This window comes from Antechinus flavipes, chromosome 4, assembly GCF_016432865.1.
Source record: "Antechinus flavipes isolate AdamAnt ecotype Samford, QLD, Australia chromosome 4, AdamAnt_v2, whole genome shotgun sequence".
NCBI lineage: Eukaryota > Metazoa > Chordata > Mammalia > Dasyuromorphia > Dasyuridae > Antechinus > Antechinus flavipes.
Genome location: NC_067401.1, coordinates 310,145,811 through 310,163,530, shown reverse-complemented (window position 1 = coordinate 310,163,530; position 17,720 = coordinate 310,145,811). Strand labels below are relative to the sequence as shown.

Below are 17,720 nucleotides of genomic sequence, written 5' to 3'. Positions count from 1 at the left end.
CTAATACTTCTAAGTACTTGAAGACAACTATCATATTTGCATGCATTGATTTCTTCTTTTTTGGTCTTAAAATTATAATTTCTTAAACCATTTCTCATATGGTATGAATTTCAGACTTCTCATACTAATTGCCTTCCAGTAAATCATTTTAGTATAATAACCAATATTATACAATTAAAATAGATTGCTTGCATTTATATTTGTGGTTTACACAAACAACATTCTTCACAACAGCATTATAAAGTTGTTCGTTTAAATATTACTGTCTGTATTTTACAAATTAGGAAACATAGGCTTGGAAAAAAGAATACAGTCACAACACCAAGTACTTGGTGTTTAAAGAAAGCTCTTTCTTGAGAAGTTCAAAAAGTTTTTCTCCAGAGTAAGTCTGTGTTTTCTTTCAAGGTGAGATCTATGTTTCCTTGTCCCACTCCTACCCTCTTCTATCTCCTTAGCTCTCTAAACCCATATTTCCGACTGTTTACTATCTATATCCCATCTGTATTTCAAACTCAACATGATAAAAGCAGAACTCATTATATCCATTTAAGTACATACTCTTTCCTCTAATTTCCCTTTTTCAGCTGAGTGCAACACCTTTCTTCTCATTATCCAGAATGATAACCTAGGACTCAACCTTGGTTTTTCACTCCTACTTTCTATTCTGTCTGATAAGTTGTTTATTCATATCCTCAATCTCTCTTACAACTTCCCTGTTCTTATCACTTATACCACAACCACTCAAGTGCAGCCCTCATCACCTCTTGCATTTATGATTACAATAACATTTGAATTTTGCTCTTCGGATTCAATCTTTCTCCTCTCAAGTCTATCCTTTGTATAACTGTGAAATTAATATTCCTAAAGTACTAATAAATATTTATATATTTATCTGAATGTCATTCCTCTACTTAAGATGTTTCAGTGATTCCCCATTGCCTTTAGGTTAAAAATGCAAATTACTTTGGCATCTAAAACACCAATTGATGCCAATCTGTCTTCCCTGGCTGATTATATATTACTTTGTAAGCTAACTAAATTAGTCATGCCTTTCTATACAACTTCCCATTTCCCAGTTCTTTGCCTTTGCACAGACTGTTACCCATATGAGAAACACCTTCCCTCCTCATCAGTACCTCTTGGAATCTCATTCCCTTCAAGACTTCGTAAAGTGCCATTCTTGAGGTCCCCAGTTATTAGTGCCTCCTATCATTGTATCTTTATCAACATGTGTCTTAAACTTGTTTATATGTGGACATGTTGTATTCCCTGATAGAATATAAGTTTCCTGAGAGGAGGATTCTTTGACTTTTGTTTTGGTATCCTCTATGACAAGCCCCATGTCTGGCACAGAGTAAGCACTTAATAAGTGCTTGTTGATTGATGATATTGTCTGACTGTCAGATTTGTCTATTGTAAACAATAATTGTACAGTTATCATAGACAATGATTAATGTATGTGCATACAATTGTTTATCATAATCCTTTTTTCACTCCATATTCAGAACTACAACTTCCCAAACATTTATTTGCCAAGTAATTGCACAAACTTCTTTGGCTCACAAATAGAATTATTCTTTATATCTTCTTTCCTTTCCTTGACATACACAACCTTTGAATTGGAGCCTAGCCATGAGGGAAAGGAAATTATTTTTGCAGGTGTCTTTTTTGATTGTTCATTTTCATGATTTACATAAAAATGATTTCTATTCTTTTTTCTCTTTTAAAATGAGGAGGATAGTGAAGATCTGAAATGCCAGCTGCAATTTGTCAAGGAAGAAGCTGCTCTGATGCGAAAGAAGATGGCAAAGATTGATAAAGAGAAGGACAGATTTGAGCATGAGCTCCAAAAATACAGGTCATTTTATGGAGATCTGGACAGTCCTTTACCCAAAGGAGAAGCTGGAGGACCTCCCACCACAAGGGAAGCTGAGCTTAAGCTTCGTCTGAGACTGGTGGAAGAAGAAGCCAACATCCTAGGAAGGAAAATAGTGGAACTGGAGGTAGAGAACAGAGGCTTGAAAGCTGAACTTGATGATTTGAGAGGAGATGACTTTAATGGGTCATCTAATCCACTCATGAGGGAGCAGAGTGAATCCCTCTCTGAGCTAAGGCAACACCTGCAGTTAGTGGAAGATGAAACAGAATTGCTCAGAAGGAACTTGGCGGACCTAGAGGAACAAAACAAAAGGATCACTACAGAGCTGAATAAGTATAAGTACAAGTCTGGGGCCCATGAAAGCTCCAGGCACCATGACAACGCCAAGACTGAAGCCCTTCAGGAGGAGTTGAAGGCTGCACGCATGCAGATTAATGAACTAAGTGGCAAGGTTATGCAGTTGCAGTATGAAAACCGAGTACTCATGTCTAATATGCAGCGTTATGACTTGGCCTCCCACCTGGGTATTAGGGGTAGCCCCAGGGACAGTGATGCTGAAAGTGATGCTGGAAAGAAAGAAAGTGATGACGATTCCCGTCCACCACACCGCAAAAGGGAAGGGCCCATTGGTGGAGAGAGCGACTCAGAGGAGGTCCGTAATATCCGATGCCTCACCCCAACCAGATCCTTCTATCCAACCCCAACCACCTGGCAAAAAAACTTCACAGACCGGCAGCAAATGAAGGACATCCGCTCAGAAGCAGAACGTCTGGGAAAGACAATAGACCGGCTGATATCAGACACTAGTACCATTATCACCGAGGCAAGAATTTATGTGGCTAATGGGGATCTGTTTGGACTGATGGATGAAGAGGATGATGGCAGCAGAATCCGGGAGCATGAACTGCTTTACCGGATAAATGCACAGATGAAGGCATTTCGGAAAGAACTCCAGACTTTCATCGACAGGCTAGAAGTTCCAAAGTCATCAGATGACAGAAGTGCAGATGAGCCATTGTCTGTTAGTCAGGTACAGTTCCTCCTATTGCATCCTAAGTTGTCGAAAAAATCACTTCCTCATAGGTGAGGTCTATGTATTTAGTCTGTATTTATAGGTTAGTTATTATGATACACTCCCTGGCTTACTGGCTTCTAAGTATGATAAAGTTCACCAATTCTTTTTGGATATTGCAATGGAGTTTGCTTTTGAAGTACATATAACATGCCCAATCTTTTTATGCTCCCTCATGCTTGAACTTTATTATTTTCTTAGTAATTGTTTTCTTTACATTTTATTTAAGAATAAAACTTTAAATTCCAAATTTCTTGATATCTTAAAGCCTGGAATTGGTTATTTCCCCCACCTCTCCTCATGCTTTCTTAGGGGGTACTTTACAGTTTTTACGAATGCCTGACTACAGGCTAAAATACATTCTCCAAGATCCAGGAGCATAGATTTGCCATTTCATCCTCCTTAGAGGTAGAACCTAAAAATTTAACACAAAAAATTAAGAAGTACATTTCACTACAAGGACAGGATTTCAATGTCATTTGAACAATTCTGTCCCAAGACAAACTCTGAAGTAGGTAGTGCTAAGAAAAGTAGATTTATCTTATAGGTTAAATCAATAATAAGCCAAAAGATAAACAGATACATTTCAGGGGAGGGGGGAATAGCATAATTGTCTCTGTGAAAGAAAAAAATAGCCCCCTTCCTTCTCTCCTGATTTCATAACAGGGGCTGATGAAGAAGTAATGTTTAGTTCAGAGCACCAGCCATTTAAATTTTTCTCTTGTAGAAAGAGGAATACATGCTATGTGTATCAACTGCACATCAGCAATTGAGTATAGAGCAAAAAAGACTGGCATTATTATATGAGGCCAGTCCAACCTGATATCATCTTTCCATTAATAAAATCCTTAACAATTCTACACCTAAATCATTATATTGAAGTATTGATATGCTTTTATCAAGAGGTCATTTAGTTACTGACACATAATTCTGGATTACTTTAATATTTTCAGCAACACCTAGAAACAGCATGAACTTCTGTTACTTTAAACCTTTTCTGGTAATCTTTCTATGACAAACTGTGGAGGAGGGTGGAAAAAGGGGAATGGATTGAGGAATAATGAGTTTAGTGATGAAACTTGGGTTTGAAATTGAAAGCTTAAAATCTTCCTCTCTTTTAATATACCAAACATTTGCTTTGGGTTTCCTTGTGGCACAACTCACAGGGATTGTGAGCATATGACTTGACAAAAATGGTCTTGAAGTGGGAAAGGGAGGGAAGATGTGAGAGAGTGCCTTTCTCTTCTGCATGGGAGAAAATAGTCTGTACAGTGGGTTTTCAGATAGATATTCTTGGGAAATATAGGCTAAAACTATGGAATTTCCCCCTCCTTTACTAAAGGTGGTATTGCATTGTTGCTTATTGGATGGTAGTTTTTTGGATGGTCACTAATTAACTCTTTTGTTTGTCTCTGTATTTACCTTCCCAGATGTTCCAGCCTATCATTTTACTTATTCTCATTCTTGTATTATTTTCATCACTTTCCTACACAACAATATTTAAACTTGTCTTTCTTTTTACACTGTTTTTTGTGCTGTAAGCTTTTCGTCATTTATTGTTCATTGTAGTATTATTTTTCATTTGTTTATTTTGTCCACCTTCCAAGATAAGAAGTAACAGAAGTATAGTTTCTGTAGTAATCAATGGTATAAAAACACTGAAGACTGCTTGTTTCTTAAAAAAAAAAAAAAAAGACACATATATACACACAGCCAAAGCAACTGATTGATATAAGAATCCTGTCTACAAGAATATTTCAGGTAAGAAAAGAGTCAGCATAATTTTCTGTGAATCACCTTAACTTTGGATTTCTTCTTTTAGGTAATTTTTACTGTAATTATCCTCATCATCTTGACTGAACAATTCTTTGAATTCCTCAGTTGATCCATGTTTTTAGATGTCAAATCTAAAAAGAAAATTTGGCAGGAGAAGGTAGAGAAGAATACTATGATGATTGCTCTAACTGGCCACATAAATGCATATAGTCATAAAAATGCATATTTGAAAAATTGAAACAGCTTTATTTACATTTTCTAACAATGACAGGTTCATTTAAATGTTCAGTCTAAACTTTATTGTTAAGAGTCTACTATGTGCAAGGCACTTGGTGGGGGAGGAGAGGAAGGGGAATCCACTTTATTTATATTATGTCTTTTGAGATTCACAACAATTCCTCTGAAGAATGAAGTATTATCCCCATTTTTACAGGTTAGAAAAATGAAATTTTGAGAAGTTTTGTGACTTATCCATGGTCATACAGCTCATAAGTGTCAGAGGATCTTAAGTCCATATCTTCCTGAGTCCAGGTCCAATAATCAATCCATAACTACTCAAGGAAACTTCCTTGGAAATGGGATGCATAGGAATGATTGGGACCATGGTAGTATGCAGAAATGGAGATTATGTTCTGAAAAGATGTGCTATTGTAACAGAAAAGTGGGTAGTAGTTCAGTTAATTTAGAAATGTAAATGTTATTGCATTGCTCCATTAAACTAGATCAGACAAATCCAACAACTGCTGTCTTCTGTCATACCTAGAGCCATCAGTTCGTAGTCTAATGTGTAAGGTATTTTTTTCTTGTATTTAGAATCCAGTAACAGACCCCTACAACAAACCTTCACCAAAAAAGGAAGGCTAATTCCCTAGCTATGTTATTATGATTTTCCTAAAAGGTTTATCACCAATTTATTCCACATTTTCAATTCAATTAAATGAGTATTAACTAAGCACTGACTATATGGCAGACACTAAGCTAAATGCTAAGAATACAAATTTGCATTCTACATAACATTCAGTGTATTGTGAAGAAATCCTCCCAGAGAGATTGGAAACAGTTTCTGCATCTGAGTTCTCAATTTCTTCTCTAAAGTCTTTTTTTTTTCCTTTTCTCTTCAACTATCATTAGCTTTAAATATATACTGAAGTCATTTTAATTCTCTGACTCATTCTTTCTTCCACCAAGTCTCATGACCCAGAGTCAGTAGTGTCTATTCTTCCTTGGTTCATCTAAAATAAAAAAAGTTGAAGTTGAAAAGCTTTGCTAGAAAATTAAGGGTTTGGGAAATGTAAAACAAACAAAAAATCTACAAAGGCAAATTATTTTCAGTTCAACCCTGTTTGATATTGTCTTCTATTATAAAAGATTATATTCTTTATCCCCAGCCTATCTCAGTAGTCAGCTCAGAAATTGTAATATGATCCCTAAAAATAGTTATAAATGGTCCTTCCTTTCAGTAAATTCAACTGGCTTTACCATTCAAAAGTATTTAAACCCAATCATAGATTGTTAGAATTGAAATAGGCCATGACTTGTAAGGGTCTTCTCATCTTCTTTGCTCAGAGTTCAGTTCTTTAGTCATTGGAATGGATTGTGTTTGTTTTCCATTTTCAAATCTCTTCTCAAATCATCTACCATTTCCAGTTCTGTTTCCAGTGGCTTAGCTTTCAACTTGCTCCCATTAAAATTACATTCATCAGTTCCACCTATTTCTCTATATTCTCATGTTTTTAACTTATCTCCCTATTCATCCTCCTCAAACAAGGGAGGCCCCCTTTGATGTCCTCACAATTTTATAATATATCAAATTGTTTTTGTTTTAATATAATATTTTTCTCCCAGATACACATAAAACAATTTTTAACATTTGTTTTTAAAATTTTGAATTCTAAATTCTCTCCCTCCCTCTTTATCTTTATTCTCCTCATTGATGTGAAATTATGCAAAACACTTCCATGTCATATTGTAAAAGAAAACCTATTTCAATGAAAAATACATGAATATTTGCAGTTTTTACTCACAGAAATGAAAGTATTTAATGGCACATTCAAATTCCCAATATTTCATAAATATAGAAGTCATTTTTTAACTTCCCCATGCTCTAACAAATATGGATAGACTTCTGTGGACCAAATGAATGGATATCTCTCTAGTGATTTGAGTTTTGATACTTACAGATCCAGTAATCTCCAGAAATGTTTTTAGGTATTTATTTTAGTTATGAGTTCACTAGAATTAGTGGTAAATTTGTAATGGCTGAAGAAATTTGATGAAGTATAGGGATAGTGTATCTTGGGTCCAGAAATAAAAAGTACTTAACTATGAAGCGTATCAGATTCTTCTACCCTAAAAAGAGAAAGTGCTCTGGAAACCCCTAATAGGTATACAACATCATTTATTTATATTTATAAGTTTATTTATAAGTGTATCCTTTATAGATTTTTTTATCAAAAAAATGCATGTGTGAGTATATAAACCTACATATATACACATACTTCATTATAGCTAAAACTGTTTACAAACTTAGAAAGTGTGAATTTTGAATATTCTTAGTTGCAGTCATAATTTGTCAGAATACAGCATCACTTTCTATTGATTCTTTTAGTCAGAGAGCCAAAGATCATAAGCAGAGATTTATAAGATGTTCAGTTAAATTGAGATTAGTCCTTTATAAAATAACTCAAATGGAATCATTCAGATTTCTTTTTCTACGTTCCTTGATCTCAAACCAAAGTCACAATCTACTCTCTAAAACAAATTCTAGCATGAAGATTTTAAAATATACTTTTGGAATAATATTTTTCCAAGAGTAGCATTTGGTTCTATTACTAAAAGAAAGTGACTGGGAAGAAAAACTTATTTAAAAATTTAAAAATACACTAGATTTGGCTTTTCCCATCTGTGTACATACATGCTGTTGGAATACTGTTACAAATTTCAAAAGGGATTATATTCACATGAAATGCATAGTTTGGAGAATGTGGCATTCATTTATACTTCACATCAATATTTTGGAACCAGAAATTGGTCACATACTCCCTTTTAATTATTTACAATTTTTTATAGATCATAAAGACATATAGTAGTATATAGATGGCATAGTGGATAGAGAAACGGAGTGTGAGTTTCAGTCCTGCTACAGAGTGTGAGATGCTGGACAAGCATCTAAAACTCCACCTCAGTTTTTTTTTTTTTTTTCCCTGAGGCAATTGGGATTTGACTTGCCCAGGATCACACAGCTAGAAAGTGTTAAGTGTCTGAGATCAGATTTGAACTCAGGTCCTCCTGACTTCAGGCTGGTGCTCTATCCACTGTACCACTTAGCTGCCCCTCCACCTCAGTTTCCTTATCTGTAAAATGGGGGTAATAATAATATGTACTTCCTAGGATTCCTTTCAGGATCAAAGTAAGATAATCTTTGTGCAAAGTTCTTTGCAAATCTTAGTGTTATTATATAGATGTTAATTAGTATTATCATCATTATCATAATCTTTACAGAAAGTCCTTCTCTACTGTTTCATTATAGTGTGGAAAGGCTGGAGAGGCTTTCAGTCCAGACCCAGTATATTGTATATGTCTAGAGATGAGTCTAGCAACATGTGAAGAGTTTTATCACCACATAATTGTACAATAATAGGTGATTAATCTTTTGAAAATAAAAAAAAAACATAGAGTATATCCTTAACTAAAAAGACCTCATTACATAGTAGATAGAGGATTAGTTTTCTTGGAGTTAGGAAGTTGAAGTTCAAGGTCTTCTGACACAGTCTGGTTGCAGGATTGCAGATAGCTTGTTAGTATCTTAGTTACCTACTGAAGAATACAAAATACTAGTGCATTGATAGTGACTGGGTAGACATTGGTTGAAGGAATTTATACATAACCAATTCACCACAGTGATGTAATCACAGGTCATAGCCAAAACATATCAAAACAAAGTAAAAAAATTCTTTAGGATGAAAGTGAAAATGACATTCGCCTTGGGATCTGTCATGTTCAATGAATTGAACACAGTTATGCAAATGTGATTATCATTCTATATGTAATTTCACAGATTAGACACAAAATCTCTAAGACAGATACATTAAAGGTAAGTATAAATGCTATTATTGAGAAAAGTCATAATTTGAACCCAGGTGCTCTTTATATTAGAGTATAAATCTAGCACTCTTTATATTAAAGATCACTGGGAATCAAAACACCCACTAAGCTCATAGGATTGTAGATTTATAGCTAAAAGTGACTTTTGTTATTCAGTCATTTTCAATCATATCTGACTCATCATGACCCTATTTGGAGTTTTCTTGGCAAAAATACTGGAATGATTTGCCACCTCCTTCTCCAGATGAGAAAATTGAGGCAAACAGGATTATATAACTCATCCATAGTCATATAGCTAGTAACTGAGGCCAGATTTGGACTCAGAATGATGAATCTTTTTGACTTACATAATTCCCTAGAAGAGACTTTTGGGACCACCTGATTATGGAGTTAGAGTTGGAAGGAACTTTAGAGGTCATAGAATCCACCCCTGTAATTTTACAGATTAAGAAACTAAAGTTCAGAGAATTTAAATCACTTGCTGAAGGTCACATAGGCCACCTAGTGGGAGAATGGAATTTGTATCTAGTTCTCCAACTTCAAATCCATTAATCTATAACGCTTCTCTTCTTCAAATCTTTTCTTATTTAATTGAATCAGACTGGCATCTTGACCTAAATCCAGAACTTCAGTATATTTCAAAAAGCTTTAAACTGTTCCTATATCCCTCTTCCCACCAGCAGAGTATAACATAACTGATCCTTCCCTTCACTCTCCTTATTTTCCTTTTCTTGATATTCTCGAGTTTTCAGGTCACCACTCTTTTTTGGTTCTCTTCTTATCTATCTGAATATTCCCTCTTAGTCTTCTTTGCTAGAAATTCATATTGATCATTCCTGTTAACTGTGAGTAACCAACAAGCTCAGCCCCAGACCCTCTTCTCTTTTTCCCTCTCTACTGTTTCATTTAGTGATCTCTTTAACTCCCACAGATGCAATTATTGCTTTTATGGTGATGATTTTCAGATCTACTTATAAAGCCTTTCTTTGGCTTTATGTTACTGCCTTTTTTTTTTTCCTGAGGCAATACTTATAAAGCCTTAACCTCTCTTTTGACTCCTAGTTTTATATCTCAGACTGCCTATTCAAAGTTTCCAAGAAGATGTTCTATAGACATGTTAAACTCCACTTGTCCAAAATCATTAATGTCACCTCATCCTCCCAAAAACCCTTCACTTTTTTTTTAACTTCTCTCTTCCTTTTGAGACTATCACAATCATTCTGGTCACTTAGGTTTGCAATCTAGTTGATACTTTTGAGTATCTATTGACAAAAATTCTTGATTTTGCCTTTGGCAAAATCTCTCTAGTAAACTGTTTCTTCCTCTGACCCTGCCACCACCATGATATAGGCCGGCATCACTTTATTCCTGGACTCGTCATTCATTCTCCTGACGCCTATCTTCCCTACACTAACTACTCTTTTCCCCATCTTGACCCTCTAGTGAACCAGTTCTACACTGTCCCCTTAAGTCCTTCTTGCCCTTATTATATTTTTTATCCACATGCATCTGAATGAAAATGCAGAAAATCATGCAGTTATTATTCTGATTGGATCTACTGTGGGTTTATATTACACAACATCAATTGAGCCCTCACTTCTGCTAGGCAGTCATTCTACAATTCCTTTTTCAGTTCTCTATCCTACTCTTTACAGCAGCTTTTTTCAAATATTTTCATCTGTCCTCAAATCTCCAAACAAGACTCCCTCTTCCCCATTTTTTTTTGAGGCAGTTGGGGTTAAGTAACTTGCCCAGGATCACACAGCTAGGAAGTGTTAAGTGTCTAAGATCAGATTTGAACTCGAGTCCTCCTGACTTCAGGGCTAGTATTCTATCCATTGCACCACCTAGTTGCTCCTCCCCACCTTTTTAGCTGAATTTTTATTTATATTTATTTATTTGTGTAAATATATTACATATATTTAAATGAATGTTACATATATTTAATATTTAATATAATTACATATATTTAATGAATATCTATTTGTAAACCTCATATTTTAAAGAAAAAATATGAGGCCATCTGCCATGAATTCCCTCCTCATCATCTCCCTTTACTCAGATGCCCTTTGCTACTACCTTCTCCTTCACTCAATCTCATAGAAAGAGTGGGTCCTACTTCTTGCTAAGGCAAGCCTCTTACCTTACACAAGTGATCCCATTCCATCCTGTTCTCCTATATTAAATCACCCCATCTGTCATCCCCATTCTCTCACTTATTTAGTCCATTATCTCCATTTTTACAGATGAGGAAACTGAGGATAAGTGGATAGATGACTAGCCCAGGATCACAAAACTAATAATGGTTTGTTGGTTGATTTGTTTTCCAACAGTCTCTCCTACTCCAGTTCATCTTCCATTCAGCAACCAAAATGATTTTCCTAATGCACAGGATACTAAATCAGATTTTCCTGGCTTCATATCCAATATTCATTGAAAAAAAATCATTTTACTGTTTACTGGTTCTTCTACTGCTGAAAAACATGCTCATATCTCCCTCTCCTCAAACAAAAGAAACCTACTTGATCCTCCCATTTCCATATTCACCCTGAAGCTCTTTTGCCCTTTGTGGCAAAATTCCTTGACAAGGTTGTCTATAAGAGATACTGCTACCTCTTCTCCTCTCAGTGTCTTTTTAAGTCCCTACCATCCAGCTTCTGACCTCATTATTTTACCAAAACTGCTCTCTTTAAAGTTACCAATGCTCTCCTAATTTCTAAACCCAGTGGTCTTTTCTCCCTTTTCATTCTTGATCTCTCAGCAGCCTTTGATATCTTCTCCTTGATAACTCCCTTCACTCTAGATGTTCAGAACACATCTCTCTCTGGTTCGCTTCCTTATCTATCTGGCCATTCCTTCTCAGAATTCTTTGCTAGATCTTTATTCAGGTCAAGTACATTAACTATGGTTATCCCATAAGGTTCTATCCTGGACTTTCCTTTCTTTTCTTTGGACATACCTTCATTTGGTGATCTCATTAGTTCCCATGGCTTTAATTATCATTTCAATGCTGGTGATTCTCAAACTTACCTATTCATCCCTAACATCTCTGCTGCTGGCCAGTCTCATCTCCAGCTGTACTTCAGCCATCTCACACTAGATGTCCAGCAGACAGCTTGAACTCAACATTTCCAGAACTAAACTCATTGTTTTTCTGCTAACCCTAACCCATTCCAAACTTCCCTATTGGTATTGATAAGGTTTAGATTTAGGGAACCAAAATGAGATTAGGATTTCTGGTGGTCAGGGAGCTAAATGATAAGGTATAGTGGCACGTTCGGGGTTTAGGGAACCAAATGGAGAGGTTTGGCTCCCCTGCAGTCCCTTGGGATTTGGCGCAAGGATAGGGAGTTTTGGGGACTCCCTTCTGGTGGTGCAGAGATTCTCTGTAAAGGAATTTACAGACCCCGAAAACCTAGATTGAGAAAAGGGTTTATTATGAGAATTGGAAGTAAGATTAGAAATCCTGACAGAGGCATGAAGTCTGGTTTGGGAAATAGGTGAGGGTAAAGAGAGGATGGCACTGGAAACAGTATTCCAGTGGACAGAAGCTCCGTGGCACTCCAAGCATGGAGCTGGCATGTTTGGAACCTCTGCAAAGAGAGGGTTTTAGTTTGGCTTTTTTATAATGGGAGCTTTAGCTGAAGGGAACTCGTGAGTGGAATCCCAAGTTAGCTTATAGCTAGGTTTCAGCTTGGAATTTGAATTGAATTCAATGAGTTTCAGGACTGATCCGATCCCACCCAGATAGCAAGGGTGAAACTGTTTGTCCCTCAAGGTGGGGTCCCTCACTGAGGCAGAATTGAAGGAGATTTTCTCCTTTAAGGATTTTTAGAGTTTCGGGGTCCCCTCTTCAGTATCAAGTCATTAACATCCTTGTTGATCCTCCTAATTCACAACCTATGTGTCACCCTGAATTTATCACTATTTTTCATATATAGTGGCACCCCTTCCTCCTCTGGCTCCTTATTCAACTTGTTGCCAAAGCCTACTGATTTCAGCTTTATAACATGTCTTCAATATCCCTCCCCCCACCCCTTCTCTCTCCTTTGATACTGATATCACTCTAGTGTTAGCCCTTATCACCTCAGGCCTAAAATATTGAAATGGTTCTGCTGGTTGGTTGGTTTGTCAACAGTCTCTCCCCACTCCAGTTCATCTTCCATTCAGCAACCAAAATGATTTTCCTAATGTCATTCTGCCTTTACCCCGCACTCAATAAACCCTGCTTCCTATCACTTTCAGGATCAAATACACATACCTCAGTTTAGAGATCAAACCTCTTTACAATCTAGCCCCCCTTCTCCACCTTTCTAGGCTTCTTACTCCAGAAACTACCACCATCAAACACACACACACACACACCACACACACACACACACACACACACACTCACTCATACTTTGATCCAGTGATCTATCCTCCTTGTTGTTCCATGAACAAGATCTTCCATCTTTCAACTCTGGAATTTTTGGGTTTCCAGGCTTCCTTCAAGTCTCAGCTAAAATACCACATTTTATATGAAGCTTTTTAACAGTTCTTCTTAACTCCCCCCCCCATATAGCTTTTTTATCTATAGTTATTTGCAAGTTGTTTACCACATCAAACTGTGAGCTCCTTTCATTCAAGAATTGTCTTATGCTTTTTTTTTTGTATTCAGAATGAACAGCACACTACCTGGCACATAGTAGGCACTTAATGAATATTTATTGATTAACTGACTGGAGACAAGGAAGGGGTTGTTTCAAAGTAGAGTCTCTGGATATATTCTTCAAAGCAATGGGGAATTTATTCCTTCCATTTTTTTCAGGATGGATTTTTCCAACACAACTCCTTAACATCTCTACTGACAGCACATGTGAGTAGCATGTGACTCTTATCACCCAGAGAAACCTGTCCCCATCAAACTCTTCCCACTTGCTGGTAGTGGTGACAACAGCATACCTTGGAGGAGGAAGTTGCCTTTCTAACCACCCCCTATCCTTTCTATTTCTACCTCCTACTTAATTATATACTCCTCCAATGTGACTAGAATGGCTCTTTTCCTTAGCTCACATAATAGATCTAGGAAAAGCAATACGCAAGAATAGTGTTTTAACTGCCCCTCTCCCTCTCAAAAAAGATCCTCCATACTGTAGAAATATTTTCCCTCTTGTCTTTTCTACACTCCCCCCACTCCTATCCTAATGGATAAATGCATGAATCTGAAAAGTAATATATAAAATTATATATGAGAAATTTTAGGACTTCCTTCTGCTAGGAGAATAATATTCTTGGAAACATTTTTCCTTTCTAGAGAAAACTTCTGTATCACATAGCACATTTTAAACTGTACCATTTAAAAATAGCATCCCAATTAGAAATCCCCCCCCACTTCCTGAAACAAATCATTAATGCATGGACTTTGGTATAGAATGCAGGTGATTGGTAGTCTGACTTTGATAAAAGGAATTCAGCTGGTTATTTTTAAGCCTAACTGACTCAAACTCATAAAACAAAGAAAAACTTCAGAGCAGGGGCTGGAATGTGAGTTGGCGGGCAGTCCTAGCCCTCACTTTTATTCAAGGAGTGGAGTGGGATGGGGTTGTTTAAGCAGCTGCCAGAAAATAAATGCATGCTAGCATAGGGCTTAGTCTTAACTCTACATTTAAAAAAATGTTTATAGCTATGTTCTTCCAAAATTACCCCTCACTTTAGACTACACGATTCAATTCCAAGATATAAAACTTATAGGATTTGTTTTTGGGTGGAGAAGTGGGAGGATAGTGGAGTTAGGTGGAAATGTCAAAAAAAAATTGAATATTAATTATTACATTTTGGAAGTTTAATACTACAAAGAGCAAATTTTGTAAAAATATACCTGCCAATAACCAAGGCTTGGTAAACTTACTGGCTTTATTGGACAATACTTTAGGGATTATTGCTTATTGATCTTTATATGCTCTTCTGGATATATATAACACCTTGAGTATAGTAGATTATAAATGTTTAGCAGTAAATAAATGTTTGAGGGAAGGACGGTAGGAAGAAAATAGTATAAGGAGATGGAAAAGAGCACTTGGTTTTTGAACTCCAGGACCAGGGGTCAGATTCTGTTATGTTATTTAATTGCCCTGAATTCCCTTATCGAAAGAAGAAGGAATTGAAGAGATTAAGTGATTTCTTCCATCTGTAATTCTGTGGTAAAGAAGGAAGAATGGAAAGTAAGTTTGTGTGTGTGTGTGTGTGTGTGTGTGTGTGTGTGTGTGTGTGTAGGTCATATATATATGTTTATATATATATTTATATATATATATATAAACATATATATATGTAGGTCATATATGTGTGTATAAGCTAAATGAGGAAACAAGCATTCTCTACATAAGCTACTTCTTCCTAAATAGAATCTTCAGTGACATGTACCATGATAGTTGTCCTATGAGAAGTATAATAGACATATCTGATAGAAGCTTCTATTGGCAGAAAGTTTTATGTTATGCAAATAAACCTACTTTCTGGGATTTGTCTGTATCCCAGATCAACAGTAGTATAACAATGCACTAAATAGCTCTAAAATATATTCACAATTCTTTTAATCAGTTGAGACCCTTTGGTTCATAAAAATGAAAAATGTATGAGTATAGAAAGACATATCATTTCTAAATTAGGATGTCCTTCTTGACAAATTGCTAAAATACTGGGATAGCTTAAGAAGTATACCCTGGAATTACCTCCTCCAGATAACTTGAGGGTGTTGGCAGGAGTGATTTAAAGGATTAAAGAGCAAAATAATTATTCTTCTTGAAGGTGAGCAAGAGACCTTAAGGTTTTCTGCATAGAATATCATGTGAATTACTAGATCTCCTCCATTAGAATATGAGTTCCCTGAGAGCAGAGGCTGTTTGTTAACATTTATATATAGTATAAAGATTTTTCATTCTCAATTCAAACTTGCAAGATAAATATCCCTATTTTATAGAGGGGGATGAGTAACCTTAGCAAGGTGACTTATCCAGGGTCATACAGGTAGTAAAGCATCTGAGACAAGATTCAAACTCAAATTTTCCTTTCTCCAGGTCTAACATTCTATCCACCTGTCTCCAACCACCATTCCTTTCATAGTCAAAAACTTTGCCTTTCAATATTGTCATAGGCTTTTGAATTAATGTTGAAATGTGTCTGCCTTGTTATAGAACAATAGGAGTGAGAGGTCGTGAGAAATGCATCCCCTAGGTTTGTACCCAAACTATCCCAGTGTTGTAAACAGCTAAACCTTTTTTTCTTTTTTCAAACTTTTCAGAGGAGACTATATAACATATAATGCATTATACAGTCTTACAGAAATTAAAGTCAAAAAGTTTAGTAAGTCCTCTTTCCTTTATCTCATTCTATTGCTTCCCCCCCCATGAAAGCAATTAAAAACATGTTTTCAGTCATATACCCTCAAATAGTTAAAGTATTGTCATTCAATTCAGGTTTTTCTTTGCTGTGTTTGTATTTAGGGCATTTTCACAAAATTTTCACATTTTGAAATGATTTTATGAACTTTTTTTTTCATTTCTTCTCATCATATTTTGTAGGGGGAAACCTGGAAGGTAGCATATTCTCACATTAAAAAAAAAAAGATGAAAGAGAATCAACTGAATTTCCCACTCAATAGTGAAGAGGTAGTTTGGAAGCATTTTTAATACTTACTTCTCCCTGACACTTAGCTTTTAAAAGGGTTTTTGAAATTTAAAACTTTAACACATTTTACCAATAATCCATACTACTGTTAAGTAGAAACAATAAAGAGGCATAGTTAACTTAAATGCTACTGTTTATATTTTTTAAAGGAAGATCAGAAGAAATGTATGCTTCCTACTTGGACACAAAATTGTTCTGGAAAAAAAAATGAACCTTTTGATCATGACAAAGTATTATTCATTTAGGTCTGTGGGAATGAGAAGTAATAGAGTGTTATAAAAAGCACATTAAGATGGGAATTGGGAAAATCTAGGTTTTTCATTCCAACTCTACCACCAACTAGTTAGTTGTAAGCCTTTGGACAAGTCAAAATTTCTAGATCAATAAAGTGAGGAAGAAGAATAGTAGATGAAACAAGCTTCCATTCTTCAGGTAAAGATAAAGAACAGATGGAAAATGTTTTGATTAATTGCTTTTTTGTGTTGCAATTGAGCATTCAATTAAGGTGAAGAAGAGGTATTTCAGGAAAGGTATTAATAATCTTATTTTAGTAAGAGAGAGAGTTATACTAAGTGGTCTCTAAGTTCCTCTTCAGCTCTACAGATTAATGATTCTCTGAAGCTTTCCAAGCTTTTTAAGCAGAATTAAACATTTTGGAGGTCATATGATAAGTGCATTGTTACACATGATTTTTTCTAATTTTTGACTACTATGACTCTCCTTTGTCTTAAGTATGGGCGTGCCTTCACAGACAAATTTGGTTGCCTTTTTGGACACTGAATCAGAGAGAGGAGACAATCATTTAAATGATACTATTACTTACATCCCTTGGATTCAGATTGAATTAATTGTTTCAATTCTTTAAAATGGAATTGGATCCTTCTATGCCACTGTTGTGATAAATATAAATTAAGTATAACTCATAGTGAATTAATTGCCAGAGTCAATTTCTACAGGTAATTTATGTTCAGAATTATAGTAGTGTAGAGAAAACAATGTAAAAAATGCAATGCAACATTCAGCTTAGTTCTCCAACTTGCAGATGGAAGATTTGGCTCAGAAGACCAGTGATTTATGAGTAGATGTATTTAATTATTCTAATAAGATACTCATTAGTTATTTTAAAAGCTTTCAAAGATCAATCAACATTTGGTTTTGAAGGCTTCCCTTGTGCAAACTATATGTGCTGTATATATAAGGCATTGTGCAAAGTACTGAAAC

General features: G+C 35.6%; 1 protein-coding gene across 2 annotated transcripts in view; it reads left to right on the top strand.

Moving 5' to 3' along the window:
* Positions 1–17,720, top strand: part of SOGA3 (SOGA family member 3) — a 76,569-nt gene that overhangs the window by 35,735 nt on the left and 23,114 nt on the right. Inside the window, exons 6-7 of one of the 2 annotated variants that reach the window (XM_051997714.1) lie at positions 1,737–2,909; positions 4,382–4,712. In XM_051997714.1, the coding sequence (XP_051853674.1) occupies positions 1,737–2,909; positions 4,382–4,492 (1,284 nt within the window). In that variant the 3' untranslated portion in view covers positions 4,493–4,712. Of the gene's footprint in view, positions 1–1,733; positions 2,910–4,381; positions 4,713–17,720 lie in introns of both variants that reach the window. The other variant, XM_051997713.1, reaches the window with a different exon arrangement.